The sequence below is a fragment of the Podarcis pityusensis genome, assembly GCF_964106645.2.
Source record: "Podarcis pityusensis genome assembly, chromosome: 12".
In the NCBI taxonomy this organism is placed as follows: Eukaryota; Metazoa; Chordata; class Lepidosauria; order Squamata; family Lacertidae; genus Podarcis; species Podarcis pityusensis.
The window spans coordinates 3257694-3278013 of NC_138037.1; the positions used below are offsets into that span (position 1 = coordinate 3257694).

Below are 20320 nucleotides of genomic sequence, written 5' to 3' on the forward strand. Positions count from 1 at the left end.
TCTGCCTTATTAAATCCGTCTATTTTGCTAACTCCAGGTACTCACAGAGTTTACTTAACCATTTCCCCTGACAATTCTTCATTGCTTTCCAGTATTTAGGTCAATTAGCATCGGTCCCAGGGTACCTGAACCCCTCCAGCCGAACAGAAGTACTGCATTTGATAGACAATGCAAAGGTGCGTACCAGCTTGTTTCGAGTTTCTCTCTTCCCCCAGTTCTGGCGTGTTACCCTTCTCTGAGAAGCATTCCCACCTGGGGAAGAAGATTTCATAGAATCATAGAAATGCAGAGGGACCATGAAGATCATCTGATCCAACCCCTGCAATGTGGGAATCGTGGGATTTAGAATAGAATAGAATTTATTATTTATACCCCGCCCATCTGGCCGGCCCTCCCCATCCACTCTGGGTGGCCTCCAACAGAGTATGAAAATACAGTGGTCTGTTAAACATTAAAAGCTTCCCTAAAGAGGGCTGCCTTCAGATGTCTTCATGGCCTAGGACCCTCGTACCTACGGGACCGCCTCTCCTGCTATGCCCCACGGAGGACCTTAAGGTCCATAAACAGCAACACCCTAGAGGTCCCAGGTCCTAAGGAAGTCAGATTAGCCTCAACCAGAGCCAGGGCCTTTTCAACACTGACCCCAGCCTGGTGGAACGCTCTGTCTCATGAAACCAGGACCCTGCGGGATCTGATTTCTTTCCGCAGGGCCTGTAAGACAGAGTTGTTCCACCTGGCCTTTGGCTTGGAGCCAATTTGATTCCCTCCCCCTCTTTCTTTTTTCTTTCTCCTCCTGTGATAAGGCTTCATTGTAAGGTTTTAATGTTGTATTTTAATCTTGTTTTTAAGTTGTATTCATTCAACTTGTTTTTATTATTGCTTGTTAGCCGCCCTGAGCCCGGTCTTGGCTGGGGAGGGTGGGGTATAAATAAAAATTATTATTATTATTATTATAAAAGTCTGGTAGTTGTTCTTCTCTTTGACATCTGATGGGAGGGCGTTCCACAGGGCGGGTGCCACCACCGAGAAGGCCCTCTGCCTGGTTCCTGGTAACTTGGCTTCTCGCAGTGAGGGAATCACCAGAAGGCCCCTGCCCATGCGCAGATGCGGGTTGCGTTCACTTCAGGATGCAAACAGGGCTCCGGAACGGATCCCGTTTGCATCCGGAGGTACCACTGTAGTTCTTCTTTTTGACACCTGCTGGGAGGGTGTTCCACAGGGCAGGCGCCACCACCGAGAAGGCCCTCTGCCTGCTCCCCTGTAACTTGGCTTCTCGCAGGGAGGGAACCGCCAGAAGGCCCTCGGAGCTGAGTGTCCGGGCAGAACGATGGGGGTGGAGACGCTCCTTCAGGTATACTGGACCGAGGCCATTTAGGGCTTGAAAGGTCAGCACCAACACTTTGAATTGTGCTCAAAAATCTTGAGATTTGAACCCAAGACCCCGAGAGTCCCGTGCTTTACCAGCTGAGCTATCCCTCCTCGTGGTCGTTTAATACCCTGCCACTTCTTCCCCTCCCGCCTTCATCCTAGAGGGCTCATAAGCTTCCAGGGCAGCTGACGCAGGAACATGACGCTGTGATCAGCCTCTCCGCCTACAACGTCAAACTGGTGTGGCGGGATGGCGAAGATATCATACTCAGGGTCCCAATCCATGACATCGCGTCGGTTTCCTACATCCGCGACGACTCCTCGCACCTGGTGGTGTTGAAAACAGGTAGGCTGGCAAAGGGGTTGCCTTCCAGTTGTTGTTGTTGTTGTTGTTGTTTGGGGGGGGTCTTGGTAGCCACGAGAGCCTGCTTTGTCCATCAGCTCTTGTGCATCTCTCCTGGGGGGCACCTAAGTGGGGGGTGGCCCATCTGCGGTAGGACTCTGTTGCGTCTGAGAAAGACTGATTTTGCCAGAGAACAAACCCTCGCTTGCACAGATACGGCGCTTCATGTTGCGGGCTTTTCATGTTGCGAACGGGCCTCCGGAACGGATCCCGTTCACAACCAGAGGTACCACTGTACAGTCATACCTCGGGTTACAGACACTTCAGGTTGCGGACTGCCAAAACCCGGAACGGGTTACTTCCGGGTTTCGGCGGTTGCGCATGCGCAGAAGCACCGAATCGCAACCTGCGCTTGCACAAACACGGGTTGCGAACGCTGCAGGTTGTGAACGTGCGTCCTGCACAGATCACGTTCACAACCCAAGTGTCCACCGTACTCAGTTCTGGTCGAATTTACCCCAAACGCTCAGTGGTACAAATCCCGTCAGCCACCGTTCAATTCAATAGTCGGATTCCGGATAAAGCAACTTTCTATGTTCCTAAACAAGTCTTTCCCTACTGTTAAGCAAATGCACAGTGTTCGTTTTAAAAATTACTTTATTAATAAAAGAAACCAAAGAAAAAAGCGCATAAATAAATACTGTCACAGCAGCTTGAAAGCAGCATAAAGTTGGGCATTACCTCTGAGCTCGTCGTTCCAGAACATTACGAAGAAATACCCTTTTTTTTCCCGTGGGGGTGGGGTTATGCAGAATCACGCAGGCCTAGCAGCTTGCCTCCTGGTTCCACTAATGGCCTCTGGTTTTTCTCAGCTCAGGACCCCGGGATTTCCCCCAACCAGAGTCTTTGTGCCGAAAGCTTGAAAGCTCTTACGTCAGGGTCTCTCTCGGAGAGCGGAGCGGTTCCTGTCGAAGCTTGCTGCCTGGTGGTCCTGGCTACGGAGAATAAAGTAAGATGTCTGCCTCTCTCTCCTTCCCTTCCTCAGGCAGGTCCGTTTTTGACAACAAGACTTCCCTTTGCCAGGAAAGATCTTGCCTTCACCTTGGACAGGTGCAGCTACGCAGGTGAAAGAGATGCTCTTGAACTGCGAAGAGGCATCCACTCTGGGCCATATTACGCTCTCTTGTGGTCTAATAAGGCAGCCTTCTCTCACAGATACAGCGAAACAGGATTTTTTCCACCTAGGAAAAAATAGTATCTGTGGAATGGATGTTTAAACGATCACCTTCCTGCAACTTAAAGGCCCAGAGCATTTTGTTTTATTTGAGACCTGTGCCCAGTAATAATTCTGCCCACCAGAAATCATTTGTCAACGGCGACTGGAAATGGTGACCCTGTCAAAAACTTGCACTGTAGATAGAAATGTTCCAGTATTTTTTTTCCTTTTCATAGAATGCCAGGAAATTTTGCTGCTGCCTGAATCGTTCCTCTGAAATATTATTATTATTAATATCTGAAGTGTTATCATTACTTTATGAATTACATGCATCTCATGACAATTTGCCAACATACCATAAGAACAGCTGAGACAGTTTTTTAAAAGCGGGGCAAAACACGACTGAAGATAGGTTAATAAAATCCGTGGCTAATAAGCACCTTCCACCTAGCTGGTGGGAAACTGAAACAAATAATAATAATAATAATAATAATAATAATAACAACAACAATTTATTATTTATACCCCACCCATCTGGCTGGGCTTCCCCAGCCACTCTGGGTGGTTTCCAACAATGTCACACATTAAAAACTTCCCTGAACAAGGCTGCCTTCAGATGTCTTCTGAATGTCAGGTAGTTATTTATCTCTTTGACATCTGATGGGAGGGCGTTCCACACAATGCCTTATGAGGAACGGCTAAGGGAGCTGGGCATGTTTAGCCTGGAGAAGAGGAGGTTAAGGGGTGATATGATAGCCATGTTCAAATATATAAAAGGATGTCACATAGAGGAGGGAGAAAGGTTGTTTTCTGCTGCTCCAGAGAAGCGGACACGGAGCAATGGATCCAAACTACAAGAAAGAAGATTCCACCTAAACATTAGGAAGAACTTCCTGACAGTAAGAGCTGTTGGACAGTGGAATTTGCTGCCAAGGAGTGTGGTGGAGTCTCCTTCTTTGGGGGTCTTTAAGCAGAGGCTTGACAACCATATGTCAGGAGTGCTCTGATGGTGTTTCCTGCGTGGCAGGGGGTTGGACTCGATGGCCCTTGTGGTCTCTTCCAGCTCTATGATTCTATGATTCACAGGGCGGGCGCCACTACCGAGAAGGCCCTCTGCCTGGTTCCCTGTAACCTTGAAGTGTTTCTTGAAGGCGCAGATATCAGGTGCCTGTCGTATATCAGCAGGGATGCTGTTCGGCAGAAGACAGGCAGCCTCGCTGAAACCCTTGCTCTGCGTTAACTGTGGAGTGGACTTCTGATACCTTATGGCAAGATTAGGGATCCTGTGTTTCTCCAGAGATTGCTGGACTCCAACTCCCATCATTGACCATCCAGCTTGGGACTGATGGGAGCTGCAGTCGTCTTTGGCGATCCCTCGTAGCCGAGTAAGATCATCTTCCATAAACACGGTTTTAACAGTGAGTCTGTAAGTGACTGTGGAGGCCAATTCTGGATTCACACGTCCTTCCACAGTGGGAACATTGGTTTCCAGGCAGGAGTTGATCATGGTGTGGATTTGCCCAGCGTGCCTTCCTCTTAGCACGTTTCTCCCTTGCGTCTGAGTTCAAGTGTCTTCAAAGCCCATGACACCTTTGGTCAAGGCTGTTCTCCAACTGGAGCGCTCGCAGGCCAGTGTTTCCCAATTGTTGGTGTTTATACTACATTTTTTTAGATTTGCCTTGAGACAGTCTTTAAACCTCTTTTGCTGACCGCCAGCATTACGCTTTCCATTTTTAAGTTCGGAATAGAGTAGTTGCTTTGCAAGACGATAATCAGGCATCCGGACAACATGACCAGTCCAACGAAGTGGATGTTGAAGAATCGTTGCTTCCACACTGGGGATCTTTGCTTCTTCCAGAACGTTAGTTCGCTTGTCTTCCCAAGTGATGTGTAAAAATTTTCAGACACCATTGCAGTACAGCAACCTCCGGAGGCCAAAGGTCTCCCACTCCTGTTTTAGGAACTTGAAGGAGGAGCGCATCTGCAGCGATCTGCTGGGCGTGTAGGGGAAGGCAGTCTCTCAAGTACACGCGACTCCCCGTTTCCCCGGGGGTTACATTCCGAACCTCCACGCACATCAGTGAAGTCGCATAAAATGGGGGTGCCGCCTATATCAGATCAGCTGATGTGCCGGGGAGAAGCTTCCCTAGATGGGCAGGTTGTACTGCCCCACCAGCTCAGCTGACATACAAGAAAGCTTCTTTCCCCATGCGTTGTCCGGTCCATGGAGCTCTACTGCCTTCCTGGCTTGCACAGTGTGCGCAGCTGTAGATGTGGCTGCTGCTGAGCTACCCTGCACATCAGCTGTTAGGCGAGGAGGGGCCTCCCTCTCGCAAGGAGACCCTCTTCAGAGCTCTGGGAAGGGTCGCCTCACTGTTAGAATATTCTGTTCCACCTTAAGAACAGGCAGGATTGTTGTGTGTCACATGTCTGTTTACATTCCAGCACAGCTTGCTGGGAGCTTCCGTTTCTGTATAGCTTTGCTTATGCTGCTTGCTTTGGACATGAAGGAGAGAAGACATGTTTTTCTTTTGGCCTGATGTATGCTGAATAATGCATGTCTGATGGGCTTAAGATGGGGCAAGTTGGAAGTTCTCTGCTTCTCCCCCAAAGCCCATCCAACCTGTAATTATTATTATTATTATTATTATTATTATTATTATTTTATTTATTTATATCCTGCCCTGTTCCATCTTTCTCCAGGTAACTGCAGAGGAACTCTGCTCGCTTCTCAGCCAAGTCTTCCACATTGTTTACACGGAGTCCACCATAGACTTCCTCGACAGAGCAATATTCGACGGGGCCTCCACGCCAACGCGACACCTCTCCCTGCACAGCGGTAGGAGAAACAGCCGCAGTTTGGCTTCCTCTTGCAAGCGGCTGTTGCAGAGGGGAAGCGAGCAGGGCCAGACTGCTCCAGTTCCACCTGCACGACTCAGCGGTCATGTGATCTCGCCTTTGCCTACCTGGCATCCCCCCAGAGATGATGGGAGTTGTAGTCCAATGCATGGGGAGAGCACCAAGTTGGCAAAGGCAGCTCTAAACTCGCTGTTGGGGTGGGGGAAGGGGGTCATTGGTTCCTGGGGCATTTTTTCTTGTTTCATCATGTAATGTGATGATAATAATAATAATAATAATAATAATAATAATAATAATAATTTTTTATTTATATCCCGCCTTCCCCAGCCGTAGCCGGGCTCAGGGCGGCTAACAACAGTAAAATAATACAGCATTCTAAAATCAGTTCATTAGAAAATCAGTTCAAATCAAATTGACGGCAACCATTGGGCTAGAGTTCTGTGAAGATTGCCAAAGGAGGGAGTCAGGCTGCGCCCTGGCCAAAGGCCTGGTGGAACAGCTCTTTCTTGCAGGCCCTGCGGAAAGATGTCAAGTCCCGCAGGGCCCTGGTCTCTTGTGACAGAGCGTTCCACCAGTTCGGGGCCACAGCCGAAAAAGCCCTGGCTCTAGTTGAGGCCAGCCTAACCTTTCTGTGGCCCGGGACCTCCAGGATGTTTTTGTTTGAAGACCGTAATGTAATGTAATATATATAGGGAGAGGGAAAAATAATTAAAATTAATAATAATAATAATATCCACCGGCGGCAAACTGGGCTGAAGTGGCTTCCCTCATCTCCTCTAGCTTGAACAGAGGAGGCTTCCATGTAGTGTCTATCTAGCCCAGATATTTCAATTTATTTTTTCATTTCCCTTTTAATTTGCATACCGTCTTTCTCTGGCTACTTCCTTGCAGATGACTCTTCTACAAAAGTGGACGTTAAAGATTCCTACGAAACGGAAGCAAGCACTTTGTGAGTATACTTAGGGCAGCAGGGAAGAATGGGGCATCTTCATAGCTTTTTTTCAGCTGGAACTCAGTTCTGACGCCTCCCAGGTAGGCACCACTGCTATTATTACAGAACAAGGCAGGCGTTCATGGTGAGTTCCGGCACCTCTTTTTCTAGAAAAATAGCAGTGGGCGTGTGTGTGTGTGTGTGTGTGTATTTACCGTATTTTTTGCTCTATAGGACACACTTTTTTCCCTCCAAAAATGAAGGGGAAATGTGTGTGCGTCCTATGGGGCGAATGCAGGCTTTCACTGAAGCCTGGAGAGCGAGAGGGGTCGGTGCGCACCGATCCCTCTTGCTCTCCGGGCTTCAAAAAGCTATCCGCAAGCCTTCGGAGTGCGGCGGGAGTGCCTGCCGGGCTCCGAAGGCTTGCGGATAGCAGCCTGCAGCCCGAAGCACGGGGAGCGCAGTGTTGCACACCCCGGGCTTTGGGCAGCTATCCGCAAGCCTTCGGAGCCCGGCAGGAGTTCCTGCTGGGCTCAGAAGGCTTGCAGATAGCAGCAAGCTCTGGGAGCGAAGACTCGGGCTGGGGTCGGGGGAAGCTCGGACTTCCCCCACCCCAGCCCCACGGCTAAAAACGAAGCCAAGACAGTGAGTGGGATCCATCCCGCTCACTGTCTTGGCTTCTTTGCTCTTTGGGGCTGGGGGGGGGGGAATAAAAAAAATCTAGGTGCGCCCTATAGAGCGAAAAATACGGTATTTCACAAAATCCGTATACTGCTTAATTGTAAGTAAAATGTCTGCTGGGTTCCCAAAGTAGTTGGTGCCGTCCATGCGGTAAGAGACAATGGAGTGCGCCTCCATTCTTTATCAAACAGTTCCGCCTCCTCCCAAACCTTCAACCAAAAGAAGGCTCCCAGAACAGGCAAAAAGGGGACAGGTATCAGTTCAGTCCCGAACCCTCAGGCTTACAACCCGACGGACGCAGCACGAAAGGAGAACTGACGGGGAGGGAGGAGGAGATGGAAGGCCCCTTGGCTCAGTGAGGGTGACGCATGGACCTGTTGTGCATTTCCAGTTCTTTCCCCGAGTCCTTGGAGACCGGTGGCAACTCCCCTTCTTCCTTGTCGGCACAGCCTTCACCCCACGCCAAGGCGGCCAGCGAGAGCGAGCTGAGCACCACCGCGACAGAGCTGCTCCAGGACTACATGATGACGGTAGGGGCAGGGAGGAAGGCTTTACCCAGGGAAATCTTGGTCCCCTTTGGGGGGGTAGGGGTGGGACCAAGGGGCTTGTCACACACTTAGCTGGGGGGGGGTGTCATTGGAATATGCAAGTTCCTTTCTCTTCCTTTAGAACAGTGGTGGGAATGCTGTGGCCTCTGGTTGGTGCTGGGACTACAACTCCCATCATCCTCCTGGGACGTAAACCTTTGCTGCGGATCTTTCCTAACGTTACGTGGAAAATCGAACAAAAGAAACTGCGTCTTCCGTTTCAACACCCTTTTCTTCCTACGCTGATTTAGCTTTTATTCTTCCCACCCCTTTCTTTCCTAGCTACGAACAAAACTCTCCTCTCATGAGATCCAGCAGTTTGCCATGCTTCTGCGCGAATACCGTAACGGGGCGTCCATACATGAGTTTTGCGTCAGCCTGCGACAGCTCTATGGGGATAGCCGGAAGTTCCTTCTGCTAGGTGAGTGTCCCCACCTGACCACCCCCCCCCCCCGAGATTGAATGAATGGAAGTTGCTGGTGTCCATATATCCCATTTGTTGAGGGCAAGTTGAGGGGCAGATGGAGCTTGTCAGCCTAGAAAGGGATTCCATCTAGGACAGGCATAGGCAAACACGGCCCTCCAGGTGTTTTGGGACTACAACTCCCATCATCCCTAGCAGGACCAGGGGTCAGGGATGATGGGAATTGTAGTCTCAAAACATCTGGAGGGCTGAGTTTGGGGCTGCCTGATCTAAGAGAAGAAAGACGCTGATTCTAAACTTGGCTGGATATCTTTGAGAGAAGAAAAGGCTATGGAGTAAACTCTACACAAATCCCTAAGGCGGTTGGGTGGCGGCTAACAGATTGAGGTTGAATCCTGACAGGACAGAAGTACTGTTTTTGAGGGACAGGAGGCGGGCGGGTGTGGCGGACACCTTGGTCCTGAATGGGGTCACTGTGCCCCTGAAGTACCAGGTGCGCAGCCTGGGAGTCATTTTGGGCTCGCAGCTGTCCATGGACGCACAGGTCAATTCTGTGTCCAGGGCAGCTCTTTATCAGTTCCATCTGGTATGCAGGATGAGACCCTACCTGCCCACGGACGGTCTCTCCAGAGTGGTGCATGCTCTGGTTATCTCCCACTTGGACTACTGCAATGCACTCTACATGGGGCTACCTTTGAAGGTGACCCCGAAACTGCAACTAATCCAGAAAGCGGCAACTAGACTGGTGACCACATAACACTGGTCTTGAAAGACCTACCCAGTACGTTTCCGAGCACAATTCAAAGTGTTGGTGCTGACCTTGAAAGCCCTGAACAGCCTCGGTCCACTATACCTGAAGGAGCGTCTCCACCCCCATCGTTCTGCCCGGACACTGAGGTCCAGCGCCAAGGGCCTTCTGGCAGTTCCCTTACTGCAAGAAGCCAAGTTACAGGGAACCAGGCAGAGGGCCTTCTTGGTAGTGGCACTCACCCTGTGGAACTCCCTCCCACCAGACGTCAAAGAGAACAACAACTACCAGCCTTTAGAAGACATCTGAAGGTGGCCCTGTTTAGGGAAGCTTTTAATGTTTGATGCATTACGGTATTTTAATATTTTGTTGGAAGCCACTGTACCGCCGTCTCTTCCTCTGGCACCACCTCTCCTGAGATGCCCCGCGGAGGACCTTAAGGTCCACAAATGACAACATTTTGGAGGTCCCAGGTCGCAAGGTGATTAGATTAGTCTCAACTGGGCTCAGGACCTTTTCAGTACTGGCCCCGACTTGGTGGAACGCTCTGTCCCAAGAGACTAGGGCCCTGCGGGACTTGACATCTTTCCGCAGGGCCTGCAAGACAGAGCTGTTCCGCCTGGCCTTTGGTTTGGACTCAGTCTGTCCCTTATGTTTCCCTCCCCTTATGGTTTTGACTTTTAAAATGAGGCTGCATTTTAAATTGCATTTTAACCTGTATTTTAAATTGGGGTGTCCCCCCCCCAATTATGTTTTTACTGTAATTTTACTGGTGTTAGCCGCCCTGAGCCCGGTTCTGGCCGGGGAGGGCGAGGTATAAATAAATTTTTTTATTATTATTATTATTCCTTGTTCCATTCCCTTCTCCCCTTCCCCAAAAAGGCCTTAGACCATTTATCCCGGAGAAGGACAGCCAATACTTTGAGAACTTCCTGGAGACGATTGGCGTGAAGGACGGGCGAGGCATCATCACCGACAGCTTTGGGAGGTACCGGCGGACGGTCAGCACGACCTCCAACTCCACCACCAACGGCAACGGCGCCGCGGGGAGCTCAGATGACCAGTCCGCCCCCTCGGAGGGAGACGAGTGGGACCGCATGATCTCTGACATCAGCAACGACATCGAGGCTCTGGGCTGCAGTATGGACCACGATTCTTCCTGAAAGGGTCGGGGGGAGAGAGAAAGAGAAAAAGGAAGAGGCATTTCCCCCTGCCAGGAATATCCAGGCCCTGTTGCTCGCTCAGTCGTGCACACACTCTCCTCTTCCCTCCTGGGAATAATAGGAACGTTTTTGGTTCCGGGAGAAGTGGAAAGGGGGGATTTCCCTTACGACTCCCCTTCCTTCCTTCCTTCCGGGGCCCTTTTGAAAGAGGGGCTCTTGACCTCGTGGCCCTCAGCGGTCTCTTCTGTGAAGGAGCAAGCCATGGAGAGGGGGCTTGGCAGGATCAGCCCCTCGCAGGATGGAGAGCGCTTGCAGGTTGGGAATCCTTGGAGAGCCATGAATCCGACGCGAAAGCAGTGCGGGCTTTTGCCCAGGACGACCCGTCCGCAAGAACTCGACAAGCCGGTTTACGGTTTTTTGCACATGACATTTCTAACCTTTTTGTTTTTTCCCGGGGGGGCGAGTGCGTGTGTGTTTGTTTGTTACTTTCCGATGAAGTTCATTGCAATGTGAATTAACTGAACACCCCAGGTGTTTCGTCCTAACATTTCTGTTCCAGACCAGAAGGTGGCCTTGGTTGCGCCAAGCCCGAGCCCTTTGCCTGCTTGGTTGCGGGCAAAGGCATCGGCAAGAGATGATCTTCCCTTGCCCCCAAACCTTAGCCAGCTGCCTTGCCTCCTCCTCCGAAACCAGAACATTGGCAATCGCGGCTCGGCCGTATTATAGCAGCCTATAGAAAAGAGACAGTCACGGAACCAAGAAATTACACAAAACAAACAAAATACCGTGAAAATCCCTGAAACGATAAGTAATCGACTAGAAATATTATCTTCTAGAATTAAACTAAATAATAAAAATCAAAGAGTTGAAGGAAAAAATGAGAAAAACCTATTATTACCAGAATCCAACCACCAATTATAAACTCTACCTGCGTCATAGTCCCTTTGGTCTCTATTAAATTTCTTAATTATAATACTTCAGAATTTTGGGGGAGTTTTACCCCCTTTCTTTGAATTTGGTCATTTAAGGTTTACGATTTCTCTACTTCCTTCTGAGGAAACTGAATAGTTCAGTGACACGAGGTTTGTAGCCGGCATCCCATTAAGACTTTGTTCAATTCTAGGTTTTTCTGATTTTTTCCTTCAACTTTTTGATTTGTATTATTTAGTTTAATTCTATAAGATAATTAAGGGACGCGAGTGGCGCTGTGGGTTAAACCACAGAGCCTAGGACTTGCTGATCAGAAGTTCGAATCCCCGCGACAGGGTGAGCTCCCGTTGCTCGGTCCCTGCTCCTGCCAACCTAGCAGTTCGAAAGCACGTCAAAGTGCAAGTAGATAAATAGGTACCGCTCCGGCAGGAAGGTAAACGGCATTTCCGTGCGCTGCTCTGGTTTGCCAGAAGCGGCTTAGTCCTGCTGGCCACATGACCCGGAAGCTGTACGCCGGCTCCATCGGCCAATAAAGTGAGATGGGCACCGCAACCCCAGAGTCGGCCATGACTGGACCTAATGGTCAGGGGTCCCTTTACCTTTTATAAGATAATATTTCTAGTTGATTACTTCTCGTTTCAGGGATCTTCACGGTATCAGGGATTTTCACGGTATGTCATTTGTGTATTATAGCAGCCTGGCTGAAGTGGACTGTCACCTCGGCACTCGCCGCTGGGCCAGGCGAGCTTAACTTGAATGTGATAACTCCAGTCAAGAGCAGCGCCCGCAGGTCTTCTAGCTCGGCTGGCCCTCAAGCAAAGCCATCAGCCGAGTCAGGCTGCCCACATCTGGGCAAACAGCTCTCATCCTGACTTCTGACTGCACCAGCTTGTGACATTTCCTTACCCTGGTCGAAGGACACGGATACACGAACCCCCACCCTCGAAATGGTGCCACGAATTTGGTGCTATCATTTCTACCTGGGATGCGTAGGTTGCGGAGGGAGGATAGTTTTCTGGGCGCAGTGGAGTCCTGGCTGGCAAAGCAGTGGTCTTGGACCCCTGCAGCTGGACATGGGGTTTGTTCCAGTGCCAGCCTACCGTAGATTCTTCCATTATTATTTTTTGAGACAATAGTAACTTGGGCATTCAAGATCCTCACAGACGGGAGTCTGGTGGTTCTTCAAGTGCGAGAGTTTGACAGCAAGCCTAAAGTGTGGGGTAGATTTCTTGATTTTTGGAGGTTTGTTTGTGTGTGTTTTGTTTTTTTAAAAGGAACCAGAAGTGGAAGAAAAATATACATAATGTATATGTGTTGTATATATTATACATATAAATGCACAGTTATTTTTGTATATGTATTTCATGCCACAAGAACTCTGCTGGCTACTATAAACTGACCTGTATACTATTTTAGCTCTTTGAATGGGGATCCTGACTGTGTTGGGGTTTTTTTTTTGGGGGGGGGGGAGGTTACAGCCACAATGGAAAATGACATTTTCTTTTTTCTTTTCCTTCCCTTGCGAGTTGCAGCTGAAACAGCCACCTGCAGCCCACTCAGCAAATTGAGTTGCTCTTGCTTCGTATTACATCAGCAAAGCTGTAACCAGCACTCCTTAATCCCCAGAGATGTTCTCCTCTCCTCTTTCTCCCTCCCTGGCCACCTCTTAAACTCTTCATTTTGTAAGAGAGGCTCCCTTTCTTCCGCATTACAGTTGTGGGTCGCTCTTGCTACAAGACTTCCCCAAATCCTACTTTTTGAATAGGATTGCAGAGTTGGAAAGGAGATCTAGTCCAACCCCCTTGCCTTGCAGGAATCTCAATCAAAGCATCCACGAGAGATCCAACTTCTGCTAGATTGTAGCCATGGCATACAAGGGGAAAGGTATGGGGAGGGCAGAGGAAAAAATCAAGCTCTGGCACTAGTTCTTAAGCCCTCTAAAAGCCCTCAGCATCTTACCCATGTCAACAGCACATAACTCCAGTTCTTTAGACAGCTTAAGGCGGTTGTGACTAAACTCAACAAGAAATTGAAAGAAAATTCGACCAGCTTACCTAGTTCAGGAGACAGGACGTGCCTACCTGCCAGAAGGGTGGCAAAGGAACAACAGGGCAATTCAGTTTATTACCAGAGCTGAGTAAACTAAAGTTGGCCAGCTCCCCTTCCTATAAATCGGGATTGTGCCTACTTTACGACCCATTCTCTACAATGGCTGGAGAAAGGCGGCTGGATGCCTCATCCCCCAGCCAGATGGCTAATCAGGATTCAAGCACGTGAGCAACTGGTATTCAAAAGCATTGCTTCTTCCAACTGCGGAGACAAAGGTTTAGCTCTCATGGCTAACAGTATACCCACAAATACCAAACTACTGCATTTTGGGGAGGCGTTACGAAGAAAGTGACCTACCGTATTTTCCGCTCTATAAGACGCACCCCCCCCCAAGTAAGCGGAAATGTGTGTTTGTCTTATGGAGTGAATGCAGGCTGCGCAGCTATCTCAGAAGCCAGAACAGCAAGAGGGATCGCTGCGCATCTTCTGGGATTCAGAATATTTTTTTTCTTGTTTTCCTCCTCCAAAAACTAGGTGCGCCTTACGGTCTGGTGCTTCTTATAGAGCGAAAAATACGGTGAGTCTGCCCATTCTTCTGAAGAGAATGCCAGCAAGGCTGAACACAATGTAAAAACAACCACAAACAGACTGCAGTTCCCAAAGCAGCTTTGAGCCCTTCGGAAGGAAGACACTCTGGAAACCCGTGTGCAGTTCAAGTGAATATACCGTTTATTGAGCAGCATTTTCAATGCAGAATAGTTGGGACTAATTATTTGCAGTCCTAACAAACAACAGCTGTATTGGATATGAGTTAACTGTGCATCTATACAGAAGGGGTGGGCAGCAGAGGCTTGGGTGGGCTTGCCAAAACCGGTCGCTACATCGTCAGCTCCTGCACAAAAAGAAAAAGGAGAGAGAGATATTGCAAATGTAAAAGTGGCAAAGCCTATTTCCTCCGTGTTGCCCCTTTGCAGGGTTGAGTTGGGACAGCTCCTCGTGTTCGTAGGATCCTCCTGGATTGAGCGCCACATATTTTAAACAGCTCTGTCGCACACAGTACTTTCCAGGTGGCTTGGCTAACACACAAACATTTAACTGCCCCTCAACCAAGCATACCTCGCGGGTGGCGCTGTGGGTTAAACCACAGAGCCTAGGACTTGCCAATCAGAAGGTCGGCGGTTCGAATCCCCACGACGGGGTGAGCTCCCGTTGCTCGGTCCCTGCTCCTGCCAACCTAGCAGTTCAAAAGCACCTCAAAGTGCAAGTAGATAAATAGGTACCACTCCGGCAGGAAGGTAAACGGTGTTTCCGTGCGCTGCTCTGGATCGCCAGAAGCGGCTTAGTCATGCTGGCCACATGACCCAGAAGCTGTACGCCGGCTCCCTCGGCCAGTAAAGCGAGATGAGCGCCACAACCCCAGAGTCGCGGGGATTTGAACCGCCGACCTTCCGATCGGCAAGTTCTAGGCTCTGTGGTTTAACCCACAGCGCCACCCGCGTCCCAGCATACAAGGTTATCCGCATCTAAATATCCATCCACATTTATTTCCCCCATTTAATCTGGCCTTGGCAGAACGCAGAGACAGGTCTGGCCCAAGACATGTTGGCACGAATGCCTCCTACCCTGGGGAGAAGGGGTGAGTGAAGATCTACATCAGGAGCAAGGAGGAGATTGAGGTTGAATCCTGACAAGACAGAAGTACTGTTTTGGGGGGACGGGGCGGGTGTGTGTGGAGGACTCCCTGGTCCTGAATGGGGCAACTGTGCCCCTGAAGGACCAGGTGCGCAGCCTGGGAGTCATTTTGGACTCACAGCTGTCAATGGAGGCACAGGTCAATTCTGTGTCCAGGGCAGCTATCTACCAGCTCCATCTGGTATGCAGGATGAGACCCTCCCTGCCTGCAGACTGTCTTGCCAGAGTGGTGCATGCTCTGGTTATCTCCCGCTTGCACTACTGCAATGCACTCTACATGGGGCTACCTTTGAAGGTGACCCAGAAACTACAACTAATCCAGAATGCGGCAGCTATACTGGGGACTGGGAGTGGCTGCCGAGACCATATAACACCGGTCCTGAAAGACCTACATTGGCTCCCACTACATTTCTGAGCCTAATTCAAAGTGTTGGTGATGACTTTTCAAGCCCTAAACAGCCTCAAAGGCCCAGTAGACTTGAAGGAGCATCTCCACCTCCGTCGTTCTGCCCGGACACTGAGGTCCAGCTCCGAGGGCCTTCTGGCGGTTCCCTCATTGCGAGAAGTGAGGTTACAGGGAACGAGGCAGAGGGCCTTCTCGGTGGTGGCGCCTGCCCTGTGGAACGCCCTCCCATCAGATGTCAAGGAAATAAACAACTATCTGACTTTTAGAAGACATCTGAAAGCAGCCCTGTTTAGGAGGCCCAGGCAGATGGATGGGGTATAAGTAATAAATTATATTACCCTAAACAGGCAGGGGAAGGATCAAATCAACTTGAAGTTGGAATCAAAGGCTATGGGGCCTGCTCTGACACTGGGTCGGTGCAGAGCCCATGAGACCCCAGAGTGCAGCCCTCGCCATTTCCACCCTATGGGTGGGAGACAACAGCAGTGCCTCCTGTTCACTTTGGTCTCTCAAATTTCAGCAGCCTCTCGTTGGGGAGTTTGCATGGCGCCACACATGGTGCTTTGCAAGCCCTAGCAACCAACTGATGGTGCTTTGCAAGCCCTAACAACCAACTGATGGTGCTTTGCAAGCCCTAGCAACCAGCTGATGGTGTTTTGCAAGCCCTAGCGACCAGCTGATGGTGTTTTGCAAGCCCTAGCAACCAGCTGATGTCCAGGTGATTGTGATACTACCTGACTGATAGGTGGGCACCCCCGCAGGGGATGAAGGGAGGCGAAGATCCGGCCCCGGGGGCCAGATCCAGAGACCCTTTTGCCCAGAGGTGAGGCCTTTCTCAGCTATAGATAACCACCCTAGAGGTGAGAATTACAGAGTTGGAAGGGACCCCAATGGTCATCTAGTCCAACCCCGTGCAATGCAGGAAGTGCAACTAAAGAATCCCTCCCACCATTCCTGACCTAAGCACATGTTTTGAATCAAGGGGGTCCAGACCCCCAAAGGAGAAACAGCTAAGGCAGAGAGAACTGTCGCCATGCCCCATCCGGGGACCGAAAACCCAAGGATTTTGTCGTTCAGATTTCGCACACGCACCCCACTTCCCTGCACATTCGAGACTCACCATGATGGCGTTCACAATGTCGTTGTTGTTGTGACGCAAGGCGCGCACCGCTTTGGGGTGAGACACGTTGGCTTGAGCCATGACCAGCTCGATATCCCTCACCTCCAGACCCGTTTCGTCAACCTGCCGGGAGAGATGAGGGGAACTTAGAAGATCCCATCCAGGTGCTAGCAGATCCGCTCCTGTGTTTATCTACCTCCCTAACAGAGGACCGAGTCAGCACACTGGTCCATCTTACTCAGTGCAGACTACACGGACTGGCAGCATCTCTCCAGGGTTTGGGATGGAGAGTATCTCCCCACATGCCAAAATCTCACCTTCTCTCGGTCCCACCAGCATCAGAGGCAAGGCTGGGGGGGACCCGAGAGACAGAGTCTTTTTTGTGGTGGCTCCCATATTGCGGAATTCCCTCCCAAGAGAGGTCAGACTGGCTCCCTCCCGGTTATCCTTCCGCCAACAGGTTAACACCTTCCTGTTCACGCAGGCCTTTGGAAACGAAGGTGCAGAGGATGCTGCTGTCAGGGCAAACTGGATTTTAAGGCGTTCTGGTGTTAATTACTGTTAAAAGGGAAGGCGTTAATTACTGTTCTTGGCTCGTTCGCTTTGTATCCCTTTGTCTTTTACAGTGGTACCTCAGGTCAAGTACTTAATTCGTTCCAGAGGTCCGTACTTAACCTGAAACTGTTCTTAACCTGAAGCACCACTTTAGCTAATGGGGTCTACTGCCACTGCCACGCCACCGGAGCACGATTTCTGTTCTCATCCTGAAGCAAAGTTCTTAACCTGAAGCACTATTTCTGGGTTAGCAGAGTCTGTAACCTGAAGCGTATGTAACCTGAGGTACCACTGTATAGCACTAATTTTTAATGCTGGAAGCTGCCTTGAATCCCAGCTTGGGAGAAAGGCAAGCTATAAATACATTAAATAAATAATAATATGAGTAACAAATCATCATCATCATCATCATCATCATCATCATCACCTCCCAGCCCTCCCTGGAAATGATGTTAGGGAATGAACCTAGGGCTTTCTGCACGCAAAGCCGATCATCTCTCACTGAGCTATTGCATTTCATAATGATGTTAGGACTGCACAGAAAAAGCATTTTGGTTCCTGAAATCCATTCCAATTGTGCGGATAAAACAGAACTGACAGAATTCTACAGGGTGGGGTGTTAGTGTGTGAAAACAGTCCAGATCCAGGGATCCCCAGATGGTGATTTCGGGCAGTATCCTGGCACCCAGACATCTTCACTCGGTCGCAAGTTGCTGGGAGCAAAATGCGCCTGGCTAATTTCGAAGACTGCCTTTTTGCGGTGAGGCGAACAGAACTGTAGACAGGATCCCAAATGTGGCCGCACCGTGGTTTTGTGTATCAGTATTATATCGACAGTATTATTTCCTATTCCTTTCCTCGTGATCCCTACTAGTGTGGAATCTGCCATTTTAAACGGCAGCTTGTTGTTGCTTAGTCGTTTAGTCGTGTCCGCCTCTTCATGACCCCCTGGACCAGAGCACGCCAGGCACTCCTGTCTTCCACTGCCTCCCGCAGTTTGGTCAAACTCATGCTGGTAGCTTTGAGAACACTGTCCCACCATCTGGTCCTCTGTCGTCCCCTTCTCCTTGTGCCCTCCATCTTTCCCAGCATCAGGGTCTTTTCCAGGGAGTCTTCTCTTCTCATGAGGTGGCCAAAGTCTTGGAGCCTCAGCTTCAGGATCTGTCCTTCCAGGGAGCACTCAGGGCTGATTTCCTTCAGAATGGATAGGTTTGATCTTCTTGCAGTCCATGGGACTCTCAAGAGTCTCCTCCAGCACCAGAATTCAAAAGCATCCATTCTTCGGCGATCAGCCTTCTTTATGGTCCGGCTCTCACTTCCATACATCACTACTGGGAAAACCACGGCTTTAACTATACGGACCTTTGTTGGCAAGGTGATGTCTCTGCTCAACGGCAGCTTATCCAGCCCTATTTCATGACCCCAAGATCTCGTTCCTGGCCTTCCCGCACCAAACCACCGTACCTCCTCTTCCTCCTCGCTCTCCTCCTTGATCGTGAGGGTGGGAGCCGCTTCGGTGATCAACGGCGAGTGCTCCATGGGGACCTTGAACTTCTCCGCAGCAGCTTTGTGTACCTGCTGAGAGAGGTCTTCGATCTGTGGAAGACAAGAGGGCATGGGAATAAATACGATGAGGGCACACACACCCCGAGTCTTTTCGCCACTCTGGACGTGCACAAGAGACCTGGCGAAAAGGCCTCACGCAGTCTCTGGGTTTCCTGCTCAGCTCACGACACCCGTTTGGTTACCCCGAGAGGCGAAAGGATTCCCCAAACAACTTTGGCCCTAGCCATAGCTGTCAACTTACAGATTTGAAAATAAGGGACCAGCAGCCTCGAAAATAAGGGATCAGCAGCCAAAATAAGGGATTTTCTGGGCACAGGTATGTTCAACTTCTAAGCCCCTCCGAGCCAAAGGCAGAAAGCCCAGCCAGCAGCCAAATGAAGCCTCAAGCGGTGGCTCCCACAGCGCAGCAACCCGGCAAAGGGGATGCAGCAAAGAAAACCACCGTCACCTCTCCGCTGGGAAGCGCTGAGCAAAGGCGAGTCCCCAGGCAACACGGCTGATTTGATCGGCACAAGGCATGCAAGCTCCACCCCCCAGTCGTTCTTAGACTCCTTATTGGGTGAGCAACGCAGCCAAGCAACACAGTTGGAGCCTCCCTCCTCCCTGGCCGGCAGGGAGGGAGGGAGGGAGAGGAGCTGCTTCCTTTGAAACCCGGGAAATTTAAGGGACATCATCAATAAGGGACAGCAGCGAGACGCGGAGCTGGGATAAGGGACTTTCCCGCCAAATAAGGGACGGTTGACAGCTATGGCCCTAGCATGAGGCATAGTGAGGCAGCTGCCTCGGGCGGATGAAGGTGAGGGTGTGGAAAGGTGTTGGAGGACAGAGTTCTCTCTCTCTCTCTCTCTCTCTCTCTCTCTCTCTCTCTCTGTGTGTGTGTGTGTGTCTGTCTGTCTTCCACCCTCCAGTGGCATAACATGGGCTGCTGGTGCCCGGGGCAGGCAAGCCGCCAACGCGACTCCTTGAACAGCCTGGAGACTGAAGGGCGGCCCGGCCTTGGAGGTGCGAGAAAGGCGGACAGAGCCTCTGCTGGCACTGGGGGCCAGAGCCCAGAGGCCCCCGGTGGTAGGCAGGCAGGGAAGGGCAGTGAGCCAGGGACACGGCCCACAGGATGTGCCTAGGCAGCAGCCCCCCCCCCAATAGGGGATCCTCCAACCTTTATTCTGGCATTACAGCGGGTTGGACTAGATGGCCCTTGGGGATCTCTACGATTCTTCAAAGCAAATCCTTCTCCTATGCTATTGGACAGCAAGTGAGCCAAGTGGGCTCCCCTAACTGGATTCAGAAGCCCTTGCTATACAATGAATTGAAGAAAATGTTCCATTTAACATTTGTTAAAAAACCCGAGGCCTTTTTGTTGGGGATCATAGGGAAAGACCTGCCAAAAAAGTTGAAAAACATTTTCATGTATGCGACAATGGCCGCAAGAGTTCTGGTAGCACAAGGATGGAGGACTGAAGAAACCCCAACTAAAGAATAATGGCAAGAAAAATTGATGGACTATGCAGAACTGGCCAAACTGACATACAAGCTACGGGACAAGGGTAACTGTGACTTTAAGGATGAATGGGAACCTTTCACAAAGCATCTGAAGACACAACAAAGTGAACTGGACTCCTTGGCAGGTTTTGAATAAACATTCACAATTTTTTTACTGATAATAATCAGCTAAACAGTTTGAG

The 20320-nt window shown here is 50.2% G+C and overlaps 2 protein-coding genes across 3 annotated transcripts in view; one reads left to right on the top strand and one right to left on the bottom strand.

Annotated features, from left to right (window-relative positions):
* Positions 1 to 77: 77 nt before the first annotated feature.
* CCM2 (CCM2 scaffold protein) lies at positions 78 to 12660 on the top strand (the record flags this gene model as incomplete). Its single annotated transcript, XM_080976094.1, has 8 exons — positions 78 to 176; positions 1531 to 1714; positions 2584 to 2720; positions 5631 to 5766; positions 6678 to 6735; positions 7790 to 7928; positions 8268 to 8406; positions 10040 to 12660. Coding segments are annotated over 8 exons (1173 nt in total), but the record flags the coding sequence as incomplete, so codon positions are not given.
* Positions 12661 to 14005: 1345 nt separating this feature from the next.
* Positions 14006 to 20320, bottom strand: part of LOC308459003 (uncharacterized protein) — a 63572-nt gene continuing 57257 nt past the window's right edge. For both annotated transcript variants that reach the window (XM_080973956.1, XM_080973957.1), the window contains exons 7-9: positions 18537 to 18668; positions 16518 to 16640; positions 14006 to 14191 (exon numbers count right to left, since the gene is read on the bottom strand). In XM_080973956.1, the coding sequence (XP_080830082.1) occupies positions 14177 to 14191; positions 16518 to 16640; positions 18537 to 18668 (270 nt within the window). In that variant the 3' untranslated portion in view covers positions 14006 to 14176. The remainder of the gene's footprint in view (positions 14192 to 16517; positions 16641 to 18536; positions 18669 to 20320) is intronic.